Source organism: Rhopalosiphum padi, chromosome 3 (assembly GCF_020882245.1).
Source record: "Rhopalosiphum padi isolate XX-2018 chromosome 3, ASM2088224v1, whole genome shotgun sequence".
NCBI lineage: Eukaryota > Metazoa > Arthropoda > Insecta > Hemiptera > Aphididae > Rhopalosiphum > Rhopalosiphum padi.
The window spans coordinates 17699304-17720464 of record NC_083599.1 but is presented as its reverse complement, the minus strand read 5'-3'; the positions used below and the strand labels follow the sequence as shown (position 1 = coordinate 17720464).

Here is a 21161-nt window from a genome sequence, read left to right as displayed (position 1 = left end):
TCACTTAAAACGCTAAATTCGGTACCAGGATCACATTCATAGGATATTTTTTATCTTGTCAGCCAGACAAACATCTCAGTGCCGCCTGCCGTTCACAATGACTTTAACGCATTGCCCTTTGTGAATAGAACGAGTACGATTTATTTCAACCACTGTACCTTCTGAATATCGATTGTCGTGGTCAGTCTATACTTCTGATATACCTATATAGGTGTTGCTATTTGGGAGGGTGACTTAAATCGCAAAATTCGGTACCAGGATCACATCCGTAAATAAGTAATATTTATTACAAGAATGATCATCCGGGCGTTGGCTGTAGTCGGCGACGAGACGTTAACGCAGTGTCCAACACTCCCACAATATTATTATCATAAGAAAAGTGTGATAACTGAATTAAATAAACATTTTATAACCAAAAAAAATTAAAAAAATAAAATATTATCATAGTTGGATAACAAATATATTTAAAAAGAAAACACTGATAATTGTTGTTTTGAATTAGGTACATCGATATCGAAGATTATAATAATATAACCGAATAAATTAATACTTTAATAAGTAACGAATGGCCATTTGATGCAAAAAATCACGCGATATCAAATTTTGGTGTACATTTCGTGAAAAGATATCCCATTAATTAAATTTTTAATTATTTCATTAAGTGGAAGAAAACAGTTTCTCCATTAAACTGGATAACTTTTCATGAAAAAATAATTTTTATCTAAGTGGATGCGACAGCATATACATACATCAGGGACGGCGCTAGGGTAGGGCAAGTGGGACATTTGTCCTGGGCCTCGCGCTTTAGAGAATATTATCAAGGCCTCGCGTTTGCTCCCAATAAAGACACTCAAAAGTAAACATAATACAAAAAACATGAACTAAGAATATCTAAAATTAAGTATTATCGTGTTACGTGTAATGTTTTTTTTACAAACACAAATTGAAAATTATTTTATTTATAGTATGATGATACTTTTTTTTATTATTATAAGTTGTCGCCAATTATTAGTGGTTTCTCCGTAACCGATAAGAAAAAGACTCGTCGATCAACCGGTCGACACCGCAGTACGCATTGTTTATACAAAATAATTATAAATATAATTCTTGCATGTATCAATTTTTTATTATCTTATCTTATTTATTTTTTGATTTGGTGAACAAACAATTACAAACTTGCAAATCACTTTTTACTGAAGAACGTCTGGCAACGGCTGTCAGGCGGTACTGTAGCAATAATAGTTTTTATTTTATTTGAATTTCGTAAGGGGTAAGTGGTAAGTAGACACAATTTAGAATACACGGAGAGGTTCAGCTGTGCGTGGATGGGGATTTAATTTTTATTTAAATTATTGTAATAATTAAATTAAATAATTTTACATATAATAAAAAATGTAATACAAATATTTTTAATCATGTTAGATTTCTTGCTAAACTAGGTACCTAAAATTTTCTGTTGACCATAACTTATGATGGCTAATAGTTTTACTATAAAATGTTATTATTTGTTATATTATTTAATTTAATTATGTAACAACTAACAATCAGTATATTTGATCTAAAATATATTATAAATAAGTATTTTAAGTATTTACTTTTGCCATGGTTAGAAATTGTTTGTATCTTTTAGACGTCATCTCTCTCAATTCTCAACTTATATTATTTAAATAAAACGATTACCTGGTTTATCTATACAACTATACTAACAATAACTAGCCGCAGTGTTGGGTAAATAACTTTTAAAAAGTAATAAAATTACGTTAGGTACTTGTTACATTAAAAATTTTTATTTAAATTACCTACATTCGCATTACCTACCTAACATTATTTTTATCACGTTACATTACTTTTTCTTTTCAAAAGTAGGGTGTTAAATTAACTTTACTTTTTTATTATTTATTGATAAAATAGATCAATTTTTTTTACTATAAAAAATGTTATACATTATACCTATATAAATTATGTAGGTATAACATTAATGTTGTACATTATTAATTTTATAAATAAACAGAATGTATAAAATATATTATACGCCGTATATAGATAGAAATTACAAATAATATTATTTCGAAATCAAAATTTAATTAATTGAATTGTAATTTGTTTTGGACATTGTAATCCTTTTACGTTTGTTATAAATTATTGTACTTCATTTTAATAACGTAAAAAAATGCGTTACTCTGCACATTAATGTAAATTTGAATAAAATGTAATGAAATTACTACCACCTTACTAGAAAAGTAATTTCGATACAGTAATTTGTAATTTGAGTTACGTTAATACCCAACACTGTAACTAGGTAATATAAATTCAAAAAAATATTAATTTATATCTTATTAGGTACCTAGTTATATTACCTATGAAAAATATTATATTAATAAATAACATAAAGTTTGTACTCCGAGTGACTTATCCCCTTTCTCACGAAATATAATTTTACTTTGACTAATACCCAACCACACGTATAAATATCACAATAACTGTGAAACATGGGATAGACACACGTATTTTTTGTATTTTCAGTGATATATAGAATACAATGGGACGAGATCGCGATAAATTTAGGAAGTTTGAATCAGGATGTGCAAAGCGAGAAAAGAAAAAACAAAAAGAAGAGTTTGTAAAAAAGATACGTGGAAGTCTTGAAAAATTTTTTCCAACCTCCAACAAAGTAGAGACCACAAAGATTAATGAAAAAAATACATTGGAAAATAACATAGAAAATAATTTTGAAATTGATGAGATACTAAAAAATGATAATACTGAAGGATGCTTAAATTTTGAAGGTGAAAAAGTTGATGCCACTGAAAATTTGTCACTTGAAAATCATAGATTGGATGATAATATTATAATACATTTTTCTACTAATATAAATAAATTAAATGATGATCACTTGAATGAAAATAAATTACATTTATTGAAAGATCATGCGAATTGGCCAATCGTAATGAATAATAATACAAAATACGAAATAGTTAAATTGGGTCCTTCACGTGTAATAAATCATAACTTTCCAATTACAGTGCAAGATGATGGTTCAAAAAGGAAATTTTCAACAAAATTATACTACCGTAATTTAATTAACGGAGAACAAATTAATAGATTTTGGTTAATTTACTCTAAGTTGGAAGATTGTGTATTGTGTTACTGTTGTAAATTGTTTAGTACCAATGCTAATTATGATAAAGAGACTTCATTAAGCTCTAAAGGTACCAATGATTGGAGACACTTATCTGAAAAACTTAAAACTCATGAAAAATCTATTTCACATTATAAGTCTGTCGAAGCCTGGATGGAATTGAATACTAGAATATCCAAAGGGAAAACAATTAACCAGCTAGAAATAAATATAATAGAAAGAGAAAAAAATCATTGGAGAAATGTATTGAACCGAGTCTTATCAATAATTCATTATTTAGCCATACACAATGATGCCTTTAGGGGTACAACAGATGTTTTATATGCCAAAGGGAACGGGAAATATCTTGGTATTATTGAAATGTTAGCAAAATTTGATCCGATAATGGAGGAACATTTAAGACGAATTAAAGACGAAGAAACTCGTGTGCATTATTTAGGCCATGATATACAAGACGAACTCATTCAAATTATGGCAAATGAAATAAGACAAAAAATAATAAGTTTGATACGAGCCGCAAAATATTTCACTGTCGTAATGGATTGTACACCAGATATCGGACATCAAGAGCAACTTACAATTCTCATACGCATAGTAAATATGGAAGAAAGTAATGAATCTGATCCAACCATACAAGAATATTTTCTAGACTTCATAAATGTAAATTCTACTACTGGATTAAATTTATCTGAAGTTCTCCTTAAACAATTAGAATTATATAATATAAATATCGGAGACTGTAGAGGTCAAGCATATGACAATGGGTCAAATATGGTTGGCAAATACCAAGGAGTGCAGACACGTATTTCAAATATAAACCTCAGAGCTTTTTTTACACCATGCGCAGCTCACAGTTTAAATTTAGTTCTCTGCGATGCGGCAAAAAATTCTACAAGAGCAATTTCATTTTTCGGTACAGTACGCCGTGTTTACACCTTATTTTCGGCTTCAACAAATCGTTGGAGTATAATTCAAAAGCACTGCAAATTATTTACTGTTAAACAATGGTCCGATACGAGATGGGAAAGTCGACTAAACAGCGTGAAAGCATTACGATTACAATTTCCATGTATAATAGAAGCTTTAGAAGAAGTATATGAAACGGCAAATGATTTAATGGCTAAAAGTGAAGCTAATTCATTATTAAACGAAATAAGTAGTTATGAATTTATACTTAGCCTTATTATTTGGTATGATATTTTAGAAAAGGTGAATATTGTAAGTAAGAATCTTCAATCCCAAATTATGAACATCAGTACTTCTACAAAAATGGTATACGGTCTTTTAGAATATTTGAAACAGTATAGAATAACAGGATTCGATTTTGCAAAAAATATAGCAAATAAACTGGCTTCAGAAATAGACATCCCAATTATTTTTAAGTGTTGTCGTGTTAGAAAGAAAAAGAAGATGTTTAGTTATGAACATGACGATGAATCAATCTCAAATGAGGAAGATCGTTTTCGTATTGATTATTTTCAAGTTATTGTTAATCAAGCAATAGAATCGATTAATAAACGTTTTGACCAGTTAGAGTCATATTCGAATAACTTTGGTTTTTTGTATCAAATAGGTAAAGTAAAAACTATGGAAGAAGATGAACTACTAAAATATTGCAAAGATTTACATTTAGTATTATCCGATGGTGATCTGAATGATTTGGAAGGACTTGACTTATTTTCTGAACTTCTTATTTTTCGTATGATGATTGATGACAATACAACTCCGCTTATAGCTCTTGGTATTTTAAAAAAGACAAATGGTTCATTTCCTAATATATCTATTGCTTTAAGAATCATGTTAACAATACCAGTAACATCAGCTTGTGCTGAAAGAAGTTTCTCAAAGCTTAAATTAATCAAAACGTACCTGCGAAATAAATTAAGCCAAGAGAAACTTTCAGATCTTGCACTTATATCTATTGAACAAGAAATATCTAACAAAATTGACTATCAAAATCTTTTAGAAACTTTCGCTTCAAAAAAATTAAGAAAAAAATTTTTTTAGTAACATACAATTGCACAAGTAATAAGTATACTGTATAATATACAAATAATATTCAAGTGTTCGTATTATTATTATTATTATATATTATTATTATTATTAAATCAACAAAAGTTTGTTTATCATTTTACATTTTCGTATCCATTTTTTTTCACAATCGTTCCTATAATCAATATTATAATAATTTTAATTTAGGGCCTCGTAATAGTGTATTGTCCTGGGCCTCGCAAACCCTGGCGCCGTCCCTGCATACATCATACATGTTTATATTATAGGTATTGCTGTATAGGTACACTTACAATTAAAAATTAATCGATAAAAGTATACCGATAGCCGACTTCATCCATCTTTTCTATACGGATATATGTATAATGTATATAGTATATAATCGTCCCTAAATCACGGTGAAGGTAAACCTGTTAGTTTATAATGTGTAAAAGGTTAGCTAGCTATTATGTAATACATAATGTAGACTGTCTGGACGATAACGATCAAAACTCTTACGAACTCGATACGCCATAAAATATATTGTACTCATTAAGGGGTACATGGACGATTTTAATATAATTATTAAGGTTGTAAAAAAAAAATAACTTGTTATGTGCTAAGGGGCTATAATAAGAGTAGGACACAATGCTCCCTTGGAAAACGATACAAGCTCAATTATTTATATCAGTTATCATTACAATCATCACGTCAATTAAAGAAAACCAATTTATAAATAGGAAATTAATATTTAAACAAAATCAGTCAAAATTACAAAAATGTACATTATATATTTATTCTGAATACCTAAAGCTCAAATATTAAATACAAAGTCCTACATTATTATTTTTTAAATGTTTATTCTATAAAAGTAGAACAATAAACATCCATATACGATTACATAATAATATGTTTAGGATGATCGTGATGTCCAACAGGAGTGTATTTTGATCTGTTTGTAGACTAATAAGTTATTATACAATATGTATATACATTTTTTTTTATAAGATCTTTTGTTTAGGACATCATATTTACATGTGCAGTCTCCGTCTTACCTACATACGCATAACATAACAAAATGTCCATGTTTATGAGAATATTCCATAAGTATAATTAATTTACATTTAATTTTTTACATTTGTTATATTTAATAAACTTAATTTATACATTAAAAGTTTAAATATGTAAATATACTCATTCACATTAAAAACTTTTTCAGTACATTAAATTCACAGCTATACTTATTACTAAGTTTTCATGTCGTGATCTCAAAAAAAACAAAATGTATTATTGCATTAAGCAGCTTTACTTTATAAGTAGGTATATCAGCAGTATAATCTGATCGGCTAACCACTACAACTCGGACAATTCGGTCGTAGACGATTATCGGGAGGTACCGGGCTTTAAAAAAATCGCATTCGTTCTATTCATGTAGGACACAGCGTTAAAGTCGTTGTCGACTATGTACGAAGATAACTTTTTTTAAAACATATTTGATGATAAATTATAATACAATTTAAAAATTAATACATTAAATGTATATAAATTTATTTTGAGAGATCTCTGTTTTCAATTTAAATCGTATCTTATTTTTAAAATACCTAGTATAGTACTATAGTAGGTACCTATATAAATAAAACAACACTTATATTATATCATTATAGTTCATCACCAATTTGTTACTTAAAACATATAGGTATAAGTGTATAGGTGTATGATTACCTATAACTATTTATAACAGTCGAAAGATTTTTATTAAAGGAATATTTTTAAAGCTATTTATTTATTATTAAAGATATTTTAGTAATGTTATTATATTTTAAAAATTAACAAATAATATAATATACTATATTGGTATATATTTCATCATGCGCATATAACTTTAAAATTATAGCTACTAAGACACATCAATTTAACTTTCCTAAAAGTAATAACTGTTTACAGTTTTATAAAATAGTTGTACTTATTTGAAAAAAAAGTTGTAAATTTTTAAAGCATAAAATTATACTTATTTAAACGCATAAATGAATGCATATTTAATTTTTTTTTATAACCTTCCTCAGCTTTTTAAATATCAAAACAGTGTGATAAGTCATCAATATAAAAACTACGAATCATTAAATTACTTTATTGTCGAATATCGTCAATAATCTTATCTACTGACCGTTGAAATTTTAAGTGTTATAACTTATTACTGCTATAAGTATTTTAAAATATAATTTGATAAACTATAATAAAAGTAATCATTGAATTAATTTTAATGGATATTAGATAATACATAGATTATAATCGGCCTATATATGTACATTTTAAATTTAATATTCTGAAGTAAAATATTTTTTGGAGTATATTGATAAATGCAAATCACTCAAAATCAAATTTATGAGTTATAAGTATAACATTTATATTTTTAATTATGATGTGCGGAGTGATGAGGTACAGTGATACTACTCGTCGTTTACTACTTCACTTACCTATATTTAAAATTAAATTTATCTTATAAACCACTCATTCGAATATCAATTTTTATGTATCGAAATAATTAGAAAAATATTCTTCTTCAGAATATTAAATTAAAAACAAAAAATTAAAACATTAAAAATTATTATGACAAAAAATATCAATGAAAATTTTGTTTTTCAAAATAATTATCGATTTTGAAATAATGAGTGTTGCTTTCAATAAATTGATTACTCAGTATATTCACATTAACGTATTGATTATTTTTTTCAAATGTATTATTTCGAATTTCTTATAGATAATTATGTATTTTTTATTATAAGTATACATTAGCGATACACAACACGTACCTATTACGGGATGCTTTAAAATATATTATTCAATTAATGTGATGAACATAAAAAAAAAAGTAATTAATTTATTAATATTTAAACGATAGACAGTATATAATTATAAAGAAGAACGATTATAAGCGCCTACAAATCAATACCGTTATAAATTAAATTTAATATTATTATGTAAGTCATATCCGTATTTGTACATAGTTGAATATACCTATATAATAATAATACATAAATCTATGTTTTATTTACTCTAATTTTGTACAATATTATTTTATATATAATAAATAAGTGTCCACTAATCTCATAGATTGTTATACACAATCGTCAATTGTTTTAAACACTCCCACAATATTATTATCATACAAAAAGTGTGATTAACTGAATTAAACAAACATTTTATAACAAAAAAAAAAAATTAAAATATTGTCATAGTTGAATAACAAATACATTTCAAAATTTTTGAATTACACCGATATCGATAATTTGTAAAGATTATAATATAACCGAATAAATTAACACTTTAATAAGTTAATGGTTAACCTGTTCAATACAATACCTAATACAATTTGAGTACACCAGTAGAAAACTTAATAATAATTATATGAAAAGAGGTAATATAATGTACTAAAAAATATATATTCAAAAATATCCTATTTATAAATACGTAAAAAAAATTACACAAAGAAATATTTTATAATTTTTTTAATTACTATAATTTTAACGACGAACATTTAAGACTATGACGTTTATGACTGCTTGGTATAAAATACAAACATATATTGAACACTCATCTTGTCTTATTCTCATACAGCACTGCGTCAACGTATTTGTGAACTATACAGAGGGTGCTGGAATGAACGGTGTTAGCAAGGTACACCTTATTAGTTATTACGAATGGGATCCTGGTACCGAATATTGCGATTTAAGTCATCTTCCTAAATAACACCACCTAAATAGATACTATAAACTATTTAATCTGACAGACTGACTAATTTTATCTGTTCTAAAACAATATTGGGAAGCCGCGGATAAGATTTAAAAAAATTGCATTTCTTTTCTATTCACACGGGACACTGCGTTAAAGTCATTGTATATGAACTACAGACGACACAGGGATGATTGACGCAATAGCATATTACAACTTACAGATGATGTGACCCTGGTACTAAATTTTGTGATATAAGTCAATCTCTTAAATAATATTACCTATTTAGGGCTATAGAATTTGCATAATTTAGGCATAACTGCAGCATAATCTGACCAGCTGTCAACGCTCATCGTTTTTTTTTGTGGTAAATTTAATTACTAGAATTTAAAAAAACTTGAAATTCTTATATTGTCTTATCTGTGAATTTTATGTATTTCTATATTATTTCTTAGTTCTTACAACATCATAATAAAGAATTTGTTTAAAATGTTACCAAAGCATTTCTAATTTGATCTAGTTTAATTATTTTTGAAATGTCCTCAAAACGATTGTACTTATAGGATTTTTTGATAAGGAGCATAATATAGCGCCTTTGCGAACTACATATGGCACTGAGGTGATCGGTCTGCAGGCAAGGTTCCAAATTGTACGATTTAAGTCACCCTTCTAAATAACACCTTCTACTTAGATATATCTGTATATAATAGCTGTGAATGTAATACATTTGCATATTTTTTTACTACAGCATACAAAAAAAATGAATTTTATCAACTATTTTTTGTGTTATTTATGAATCTAATTGAATACCATATTTTGCATATTTAAGAGGACGTCATATCCGCATGTGTTGTCTTCGTTTTACGCATATAGCACATAACAAAAACTGTTTGCCTATGATAGAACTACTTAGGTTGTAGTGGTAGTTAAGAATCCAGATTGATATACAATATATATGTTGAGAATATTACCTCTGAAATATTGTTTTTATTTTTTTGATATCATTTATACGAAAAAAATTCTTATTGGTCCAAAATTCATTTTTATTAAATTTGAATAATTTTTTTTGTAGTTCCGATACCGAAAAAACTACTATATTTCATAGACAAATATTTCCTTTTTATGTGGTAAAAATGTCTTTTCTTAGTTATAGCTGTAGTCTTTTCGGTTCTTTCCTGTGATGCGGAAATAATGGCCTCTTACTTAGTCACTATTACTATTTGTTGGTTTTAATTTTTTATCGATTAAATTAGAATTCAAATAATGTAAAAACATTAGTTTGTTGACACATTTAAAATTCAATAATTAAAAAAAATTAAATTAATATTCAAACATCAATATCTTATTTGGAACCAAGTATATATAGCTGTGCATGTTTGTGGAAGACCGGTGGTTAAACATTTACGAGGGTGGAAATATGTTCATGGCCAGAAGCACTGCAGATAGACTTCTCGATGACTCTGATAGCAGCGGTAGCGAACACCGTGGCCAATCGCAAATACAACCGCCCCCACCATACTTAATAACGTTAACGCTATCGGTGTCCGCACGGAAGGCATGAAGTGTAGGCAACAGTACTGCTGTATCACTGTTCCTGAGGTGTGCATTCATCACAACAAACTAATTATCATTTATATATATAGTTATATTTAGTATATAGTTTCACGCTAAACCAAAGAAAAAAATAATGACAGACAAACGGCGTAAAGAGCATACCAAAAAACCAACACCACCAAGGTAAATGCATATTTCTATAATATTATTAAGACTTAGGAGTAAACTGAGTCATCATGTATTAGTTATTAGTTATTTTGCAGGTATGCTTTGATAATATAGTAAAATGACATAACTTATATTACTATATTACTAATAAAAGCATTGTTCAGTATATATAATTAATAGTTTTCTAAAAAATTATGAATAAATACAATTAGTTGATAACATGTCGATAAATATAATAATTATATTTATATCACTCCAAGTTATAAATAGAAATTTTAACTTAAATTTATAATTATTATAATTATTTTATCTGATAATTGAATTAATGGAGTTGTTATAAATTGATAATTATTATTGTAGGTGATATAAACTTGAATTATTTAGTGTTGATTGCGCCAACAATGATTATTTAAATAATATGTCTTACAAGTTATGACTTTAGATCATAACATATAAATTAATAAACAAAAACACCTATAGGCTAAAAAAAATTCGTACTTAGATCTGATAGACTGATTGGTTGTTTATGACATAGAATAGATATAGGTAATGCAGCTACTGTAACTTAAATTATTTTATTTTGTTTTTCTATTTGTTGTATATTAATATTAAATTAATTATTTTTATGAATATATCTATAATAATAACTATATACCAACTGTTTCTATCAATTTTGATTCACGTTTTATAAATTGTTTGAATTTTTGTTATTATTTGTTAATTATCACCCGTTGAAGGTTTTAACACTCTACCTTAGCTATTGCTTAAGAGGATGCAAGCGTATTATTTGTTATCTCTCTCTAACCCACGCGCAACATAGCAAATTTTACGTTTACAAAAATTACTATAACCATATTAATTTCTCAAATTAGAGTAAAATTACCTATTATAGAATTTAAATATAAGAACATTATCTAGGGCATCTCATAAGCGTTTTATTATATTTTTATTTTAAAGCGAGTTATGAGTATTTTAAAATTGTAAATTGTTTATACATCTAAAAAACTCATAACTCGCTTTAAAATAAAAATATAATAAAACGCTTATGAGATGCCCTAGATAATGTTCTTATCTTTAAATTCTATAATAGGTCGTTTCACTCTAATTTGAGAAATTAATATGGTTATTGTCACTTTTGTGGACGTACAATTTGCAATGTTGAGCGTGGGTTAGAGAGAGATAACAAATACTACGCTGGCATCCTCTTAATGTATATTATACAGTAGTGTGGCGGTAATCCGAAGAGAATTGAGGAATGGGGTGATTCGGATTACTTTTGACTTTGTTATTTTTTTAAATTAATATGTGTATAAACTATTTGAGTACAACAAATATAATAATAATTGATTATATATATTTTTTTAATTAATTTAAATTATTATTATTAATTTAAATTATATACAAATACAAAAATAGAACGATTATAACGTTGGTGATGTAGTACACTCGAAGTCGTTCGGATTACCGTGTCTTTCATATTAGTCTATTTTCGGATTACCGCGTCGCTACTGTAATATGTGTATTCGATCTTATAAAATGAATTCTTGTTATATATCAAGAGATATATTATGTAATTTAAAAAAGTATATAAAATAAAGAATATTTTTTAACACAGTCATGTAGCTATAGATAAATTAAAATAAAATTATTTATAGTAAATAACTCGAGGAATTTAAATGTAAAATTCTGTATTGTAGATCTACCGAAGATAATAGATTAAACAATGATGAAATTATGGTCATGGAAGATGATAATATGGTAATTGGTCGACAATTCACTTTACCTTATTTTGAAGTAAGTAGTACAATTTATTTACAATATTTAATATTTGATTAATCTAATGAAAAACTTAAATTTTAGATAATGATTAGAAGATATCTTCAAATTTTTACACGCGACGACCATAATCGTCCACCATCTAATTAGAAAGCTGATTACATATAATAGCAAATGTATATAAAAATTGTTTCATATTATTATAGTGTTTATAATTTATTGTTTATTTTATTATTATATATATTTTTATATTATATTAACATTTAAAATGTTGAGCATTAGGTGATGAATATTAAGTCATAGGTGTGTTAAATTTGAATTTAAGGATATATCATTATTGTATACAAAAAACGATTTTAAGCGGAAATAGTCTATCAGCCTATATATCATCAAGTGATATGTTTATTTGATATAGCTCTTAAAGTCGTTTATTTTACATTTAACTTATAGTAAAATTAATTATGGTAGGATAATTGGATAGTATATAATATATTAATATTGTTATTATATCAGATAATTTTTTTCAGAATATATTGTACCTATTTATTATATTATTATTATTTAATTATTATAAATTGTAATAATATATAAATATATATTATTTCAACTAATATAACTTAAAATGTAATAGTATAATCTTCTTGTAAATACCGTAACACAGATATTGTATAGGTACTTTATTTCTTTATGCTGTAAGAAATTCTCACGAGAAACGGTATTCAACTTTCAAAGTAAAAACTAAAAAAAATGTCAACAAAATAAAAGTACTTAGAAAATTATATGATGGAAGATGCTATTATGAGTATCATATAATAATTCTATATTGTTTAATTTTAAATTACAACTAAAAACAAATTCTGTTCTACTATTTTGTAGAAAAATAGCTTTTTTCCTAAAAAATCTTGTTTTTATAATTTTTTTTTAGATTATTTTGGAAAGTTCTTGGGAATTATTACTTTTGAAATCTATAATACCAACTAGATTTAATTTTTAATTAAAAACTATCCTCAAAGTTGAAAATTGATATATTATTTAATATTTATTATTATCCTTTAAGTCTAAGAACGTAAAAAACAAAATTTAAAAAACTAATGCATCATTCTAAAACTAATAAATTCATTGGAACTTTTGTACACTAAAAGATGGAAGGTAAACAGTGCTAATTATATTAGTTCACGAATAAAGATAATATCTTATTTGTTTTGTAAATATTTAACTGTAAAATACATAATCGTATAGACTGAATTTTAAATTAAACTGAGATTAGTCAAAATCACCATAATCAGTAGAATCCTATACATTTTTGTAGTTAAAAATTCATTAATATTAAGCAATTTGTTGCATATGAAAGTTTAGTATTTTTACCTATAATTTTCACGCTAGCCGTTCAACTGTTTTTACCAAGAGCACTTCTACAATTTTCGGCAGCGACGCTGAATTAGTTTACAGATGTGAACGTGCTAACCGGCCGCCGCGACACGACAAAACGACTACATCATAGATTCATAGATTCTTATTATTATATATCATTATAAGGGTATAAAACTACTTTGCTTCGTGGAAGCAATGCGTAAGCGGTCCCCACGACGTCGTCGATTTAAACTGGAAAAAAAGGGTATAAAACTAATCTTAAAGATCTGTAAAAATAATAATAATGTTAATAAACTAAAGATTAACTAACGAATAAAAGTAATATAATAAGACAATATTCAAACCGACACTAAACAAAAAACTGAAAAGATCTCGAATACACAAATAATATTTTTATTGCGGTAAGAACAAATATTTAAGCAACACGTTGAGTATAGTGATTGTGATTTCACACGTTTGTAGTCATTCGTATACAATATAGTGAAATAGAAAATAAGCGTGAGTTAAATTTCCTTACAATCAATTTTTACATTCTTACAAAAATAAAAGTTATGTTAAACAAACTTTAATGCAGATCTTTTAAAAAAAATAATTTATTCATTATTATAGTTTATTGATATGTATGTACAGTATTAGTACTTAAAGTATTTAAATTATACATTTTAAGCATTCAAATTATTTACCAAATTTTTTAAGGATTTTATTGAAACTCGATATCTCGATCTTTTTTTGGTTCCCCTTGAGATTTATCATAGCAAGAATTTACTGTAAATTTAATACTATTACTTGGGCTCGGGAATTTATGCACTTAAAATCATAAAAATATGTGCATACATATATGTATAATAAAATATCGAAATATGCGCTTAAATATGTGTTTATCTGAAAAACATTTTAATTGATTAAAATAAATAGGGCCAAACAATTGATCTTTTTTAATTTTTTAACATTCAGCATCTTTTCTATACCTAGTAATTAAAATTAATTAAATTAATTTCCACACTCAGGCATGTTTTTATGTAATATAAAATATAATCATTATTTTAAAATTCTAATTATGTCCTTACTTGCGTTACACTGGATTATTAATTGTTTTTCTCGACTTTGAACGATCTTCTATTATCTGTTAGTAAAATTTTATAGGCGGAAATTATCTTTCTACGTTTACCAATGTGATTGGAGCATATTTAAAATACGAGTATGTCAGATCATTAATATCCAAGTATTATGGTAAGTCTTTCATGTCAATTAATTCACATTCATTAAGAATGTTTTTAATTTTCTTTAGCATAAGAAGACCAACATTTTTCTATTCATTTTTCCTTAATAAAATACGGTCACGCTATTGATTATCGACCTATCGGCTTTATCGCAAACGAAATCATATAGATAAAATTAATTTAGAACGCGTCAAAAATGAAAATTTTACATTAATATTTTGAATTTTTATTATTAATCGTTAATGAAATTTAAAAAAAGTATAAAATATGCAATAAAAACGAACAAATCTTTATAATATACACGTAAAGAAAAAAAACCCAAATTATGCAAAAATATTCAAAAATATGGAATAATATGCAAATGCATAGTCCGAGCTCTGATAATTACTATTGTTACAAAAATATATTAAATTAAGCAATGTTTTTAAAACACAATAGTTAAGGTAACATAAGATATAATTTTATGAAAAATATAAATTATAATAATTGAGTGATTAAATTTCAAAATTGAATATCATTGAATTTTAACGCACTTAAAATAACCATTTCTCCTCCTGCAATGATTTTTGATATTATATTGTAATAATAAAAAAAAAAATGTCGATAATAATATTTATCTCTGTGGGCGTTTAATAAAATTACATTTACCGATTTACAACAAAACACACGGACGTTTTTCAACAAACGACTTCGCCGCGGCTTTCGAATAAATTTCAAACAATATTAAACATGAAATAGTGTTCAGTGGTAAAATATGTTTTACCTTATATTCAACAAAAGAAAAAACACACTATTATATTTATTTCATATCCAACCGTGGGTACACATCATTATCTGTCTATTCCTACGGGCAGGTGGTTTTGTAACTCGGCGCCTCGGCGGCACCAGTCGTGTATTGATCGTTCACTCGATAACGATCCTTTCCATTTAAGCCGTCTAAAATAAAATATGGCCAGAAGATAATATCGTCGTATTCACTATATATAGTAAACGCACACAATTTATAATCGTTTTTCTGCCGAAAGGGCCAGATAATTGTATGTACGTCTTTCCCGACTCGATTAGTGTCGGGTATACCCGCTGTGACGCCAACCTTGGTCAAGATTAAAAATGACATTTTTCAAAATATATTATCGTTGAATGTACGAAGGGTTATAAGCAGTATTATAAGGGTGTATAATATAATAATAACGACTCTACAATATGGACGACGAACGTCGTTTAACCCGACAAAGAAGAAAAACACGTATTATGCCGACAATTTAAACCAACTACAAAAATGGCGTCGCCTATTCACACCGAATATCGAAAAAGACGGTCCAAGTACTATTGTCTCCAGACTCCAGATGTCGATTTCTCTTTTGGGTCTTCTACCGCAGAATAATCCGTTCGCAGATGGATCCCACACGTGCGCTTCGGCATATTTTCTCTGCCTATTGTGCTCGCAATACATATTATAGTTTACCGATCATCCTTTCGAGTATTCAGATACGCCTTGCCTATATGGCTATAAATATATATATATCATATATCTATAATTATTGTATGCTTGGCTGGCAGACCTTGCCGTTTATTTTTCCACAAAAAATATGGATTGTTAATAATATCTTTTTCAACCGTTTGGTGATTAAAGATCATTCCACGAATCTCACCTACAGTGTACATAATTTTAAAAATTGTTTAACGATAAGCTATTATATAGTTAATCGACCAATGAGTAATGACAGAGCATTTGCTAAATAGAAGTGAATATAATTTGTTTATCGATTATTAGACATGGTATTTAGCTGTGTCCAGTAGAAGGATCGTACAATAATACAGACCAGTAATGTGTACAGAAAACTTATCTTATAATTTATCAACATTCAATTGTTAATACAGCCATACAGTTTCTAATGACATTCCAGGATATTATTTCTTAATAATAAATAATTAATATTAAATAATGGTTGATGGGTTTTCTATACTTTTTTTGTGTTGGCATACATTCTATATATTTTGTACACAATACATAATAACAATGAGAAATTATAATTACCCTTAGTATAACAATTTTGACTAGAATATTTAATGGGATAGATTCAAGGCGCGAGTGATTTAGTTCAACAGAGGACATATTACATTACCTGGTTCCATTTTAAACCAGAATATTATATTTGTGTACATGTGTCGTAAACTATTTTATTCGTGTATTTGTTATCGCCGGTTGTCGTTTGCGCATCACTATTGTTAATTTTGACCTATTTTGTAAGACAGTTGTGCATCGTTCGATTTTTGGATAATACATCATTTGCACATCAGCCGTTTAAAAGGTCTTACATAATTTTCGCATCAACATAATTTAACAATAGAACTAAAAAAAAGGTGTATACCCTGCAAAAGTGCAAGTTGTTTACTAACTTTGATCTTAAAATTCGCACACCTCATCTAAATTTACTTTCGTAACATCCAATTTTCAAAATATTTTACAGATATTTCTGTTTAAAATATATTATAATAGGTTATATTTTAGTAAATAATATTGTGATAATATTGTGTAGGTAATCAGTTAGCAATAATACAACTAAGATGTACGGTTGATTAATCGATTTTTATTTTCAATTCATTTTTACTCGAACTATATATGTATATTTGTATTTTAACTATATGACTGTATCTAATGTTCCAACAAAAGTGTTCATTTCAATATTTATATAATTATGAATACAATTCACTTCATTTGTATCTATTATTATTACATAATATATGACTTATGAAAATCATTAAGTTTTCAATCGAAAATTATTTTTTATACAAATCTATTGTTCAGCATCAGCATGTTGATGCGCATCAATGATATGTGATAATTATTGGTACAGGTAAATCGCACGATGCGCAAATTTGTTATATGTTAATTGCATTTGCTATATATGCAGGGGTGTATTGGAGCGTATACGGCGTATACTCAATACTCACAACAATATTTATAAAGAGATGCGTATACGTGAAAAAAATATTCATTTTATAGGTATACGGTTGATAAATGTTGAGTAATATAATATGGTGAACGGTAACAAATGGAAAAGTGAATATTATTTTATTAATTGTATTTTTAAATTGTATTTTATAAAATTGTATAAAATTTCGGTTAAACATTACTTATCAGGTCATATATAGTAAACTCGTTTCTATAATCGAAGACCGTGTTATAGTCGAGTATAATATTATAATATTTATGGCTGTTATTGATAGTACTATTTATATTCTACAGCAGTAGGTATGTTTTATTTATATAATTTTTCGAGCGGAGCGATAAACAATTTTGGTATAGACATTGACTGTGTCAAGCGAAGTAATAACATTATTTTTTTTTGAGATACCTACATTTTAAAAAATATGGCGTATGTATACTCAACAAATTATTTATGTATTTACCAATACATATAACAGTATGAAAATACGTTGTCAATATGATTAGGATGATATTTGATAAATAATAGTTATAAAAGGTCATGAGTTCGGCTATGACGGCCGGCGGCTGAAGCACTATTTAGGGTCTATATAGGTACAGCGACAACGGCGACGGACGACTCTGACGAGGTATCAAGATCTGCCATCAGTGAACCAAGGACTAGGGATACGGGATGCTGTGTGTGAAGTTGTACGGACGTTGTTCTTAAAAGATCCCAAACATACTATTTGTATCTATAAATATACTTTAATAATTGTCAACGCCGATCAAAAAATTAGTAAAAAAGAGGTTCGTTTATAAAGTTTGATGCAAGCTAATCCTAAGCTAAATAACTATTATGTATTAAAAATTAAATGTTGTATACATTTATAGCATTTAGTTTTATTTTGTATTATGTGAATTAAACGATTACTTATAGTAATTTATTAACTAACAAATCGTGATATTTTCAGATAATATACGTTTCAACCATAACTTAAATAATTACTGAAATACAAATTAAAGTCATCTTTATAGTATTGCGGGTAGATTGATCAACACGTTTTTACGATAAAACATTTATTTAATTCAGTTAAGCATATTCTTCTTATTCTCGTATGGCATTGCGTTTACGTCCTTGTGAACTACAGACTGTGCTAGAATGAACGACCAGTTGGCTAGGTACATCTTGCGGATGTGGCCCTGGTACCAAATTTTGCGATTTCAGTCACCCTCTTAAATAACACCACCTATATAGGTATATAGGTAATAGCTATGTAGGTATAGCAGCTGCACCATTATCTGGTAGGCTGGCCATTTTTATCCGTTCGAAAACGATATTTGGAAGGCGCGTGTGAGATGGCATGTCTTACAAAGGGAAAATGATATTGAACGAATATTAATGCTTTTTGGGAGCATAAGATTTTAATTCTTAGAAATAAAATCGAGAAAAGAACTTATTATTTGACCATATCAAAGACAGTGTCTTCATTATATTGACCTCCCAACAATATGATTGTAAGGTATATATGGTCTTATACTCAGTAAAGTCTTTTTACTTTTCTTGATAGATAACCAAAAAAAATTATCATCGTCGGCAATGGCTGCGAATGTAATGAGAAATAATTATAATAATATTTGATGTAATAGTTATAAAAAGCCCCGAGGTTTGGTATGACGGCCGGCGGCTGAAGGACTATTATAGGAGTTAGGTACAGCGACAACGGTGACGGACGAGATATCAACATCTGCCATCAGTGAACCAGCGACTAGGGATGCGGGATGCTGTGATGTGAGGTTGTACGGACGTTGTTCTTGAAAGATCCAAAACATACTATTTGTGTCTAAATATACTATAATAATTGTCAACACCGATCAAAAAATTAGTATTTAAGACGTTCGATTATAAAATATGCAAGCTAATATACTAAGCTGAATAACTTACTCTTATGTGTTAAACATTAAATGTTGTATATATTTATAGTATTTAGTTTTATTTTGTATTATGCAAATTAAAAAAATATAGTAATCTTTTAACTACCTACTAACAAATCGTGATATTTTCAGATAATGTACATTTTAACCATAACATTATAAGAAAAACTTAAATTATTACTGAAATACAAATTGAAGACACCTTTTTTATTTTTAGTATTATGGGTAGGTTGATAAACACGTTTTTACTACAAAACATTTATTTAATTCAGTTAAGCATATTCTTCTTATTCTCGTATGGCATTGCGTTTACGTCTTTGTGAGCTACAGGCTGTGATATAGAATGAACGACCAGTTGGCTAGGTACATCTTGCGGGTGTGGCCCTGGTACCAAAGAGTAATAACATAAATTAGTTTTTGGTGAAATCAGAACTAACTTATATTTTAAAATATTTTAAAGGTACCTAATAACTACCAATTTTTTCATGATGTAATATTATGCCATTGAAAACCACTTCACGGTGAAAATACACCCAATCCACAGTGGTATGTTGAGCAATCCCCTAACTCCTCGGAAAGATACGATAAAGATACACTTTTTGCCCATAAATACGTAAAACTAACAAATTTGTACAATAAGTTGGACTTGTGGAAAAAATTATCTTTTCTTATGGACTTGTATCTGTTTTATTGGGTACAATTTCAAGATAACATTATAATTAATATAACACAATATATTACATTTTTTTTTTTTCTTTTTTTATTGAACTTAAGCCCGGCGACTAAGGCCATCAGCTGTTGTAGGGGTTATGAAATTGTAGTAGGGATTTAGTGGTATGGTAGTTTGTGTTACGGTTGTCACGGTATGGTAGCAAACACGTGTATATGTGTGGCAAGGTTTTTAACTACTAAGAACCCGAATGGTCACCCATCCGGGTGCTAGTAGCTGTGGCCGTTACTTACTCCCAGTCGCATTCCACGACTGGTAGCAGCCAACGCGCCACGCCAAGCCACATATTACATTTTTATAAACGATACAAAATGAAAATTCGGTAAAAAAGAATTAAGGAGTAAGTAAGAGCAAATTTAGGCAGCAAAAAAGATAGAATTGAATCACTGGAAACGAAACTGACATAGAATAGAGGTCATATGACAAAAGAAATTGAAAAGCTGGAAAAATGGAAAAGAAATTAAAATTATTCTTGAAGGACATCAAGTATGTAATATGAATACATGGTAATAATGTTAACAATCATTATTGTACATTATTGTAAGCTTTTAATGTAAACACTTTGTTAATTTAGACTCAAATACTCAATCTCAAGGTCTTATAACACCAATCAGAGTCAGT

At 27.6% G+C, this 21161-nt stretch overlaps 1 protein-coding gene across 1 annotated transcript; it reads left to right on the top strand.

Moving 5' to 3' along the window:
- Positions 1–2947: 2947 nt before the first annotated feature.
- LOC132924830 (zinc finger MYM-type protein 1-like) lies at positions 2948–5146 on the top strand. The gene has a single exon (XM_060989272.1). It carries the CDS (start codon positions 2948–2950, stop codon positions 5144–5146), a length of 2199 nt encoding a protein of 732 aa, XP_060845255.1.
- Positions 5147–21161: the final 16015 nt, after the last annotated feature.

Coding starts and splice junctions, on each gene's coding strand:
- LOC132924830 (XM_060989272.1), top strand. CDS start 2,948: ATGAATAATAATACAAAATACGAAATAGTTAAATTGGGTCCTTCACGT.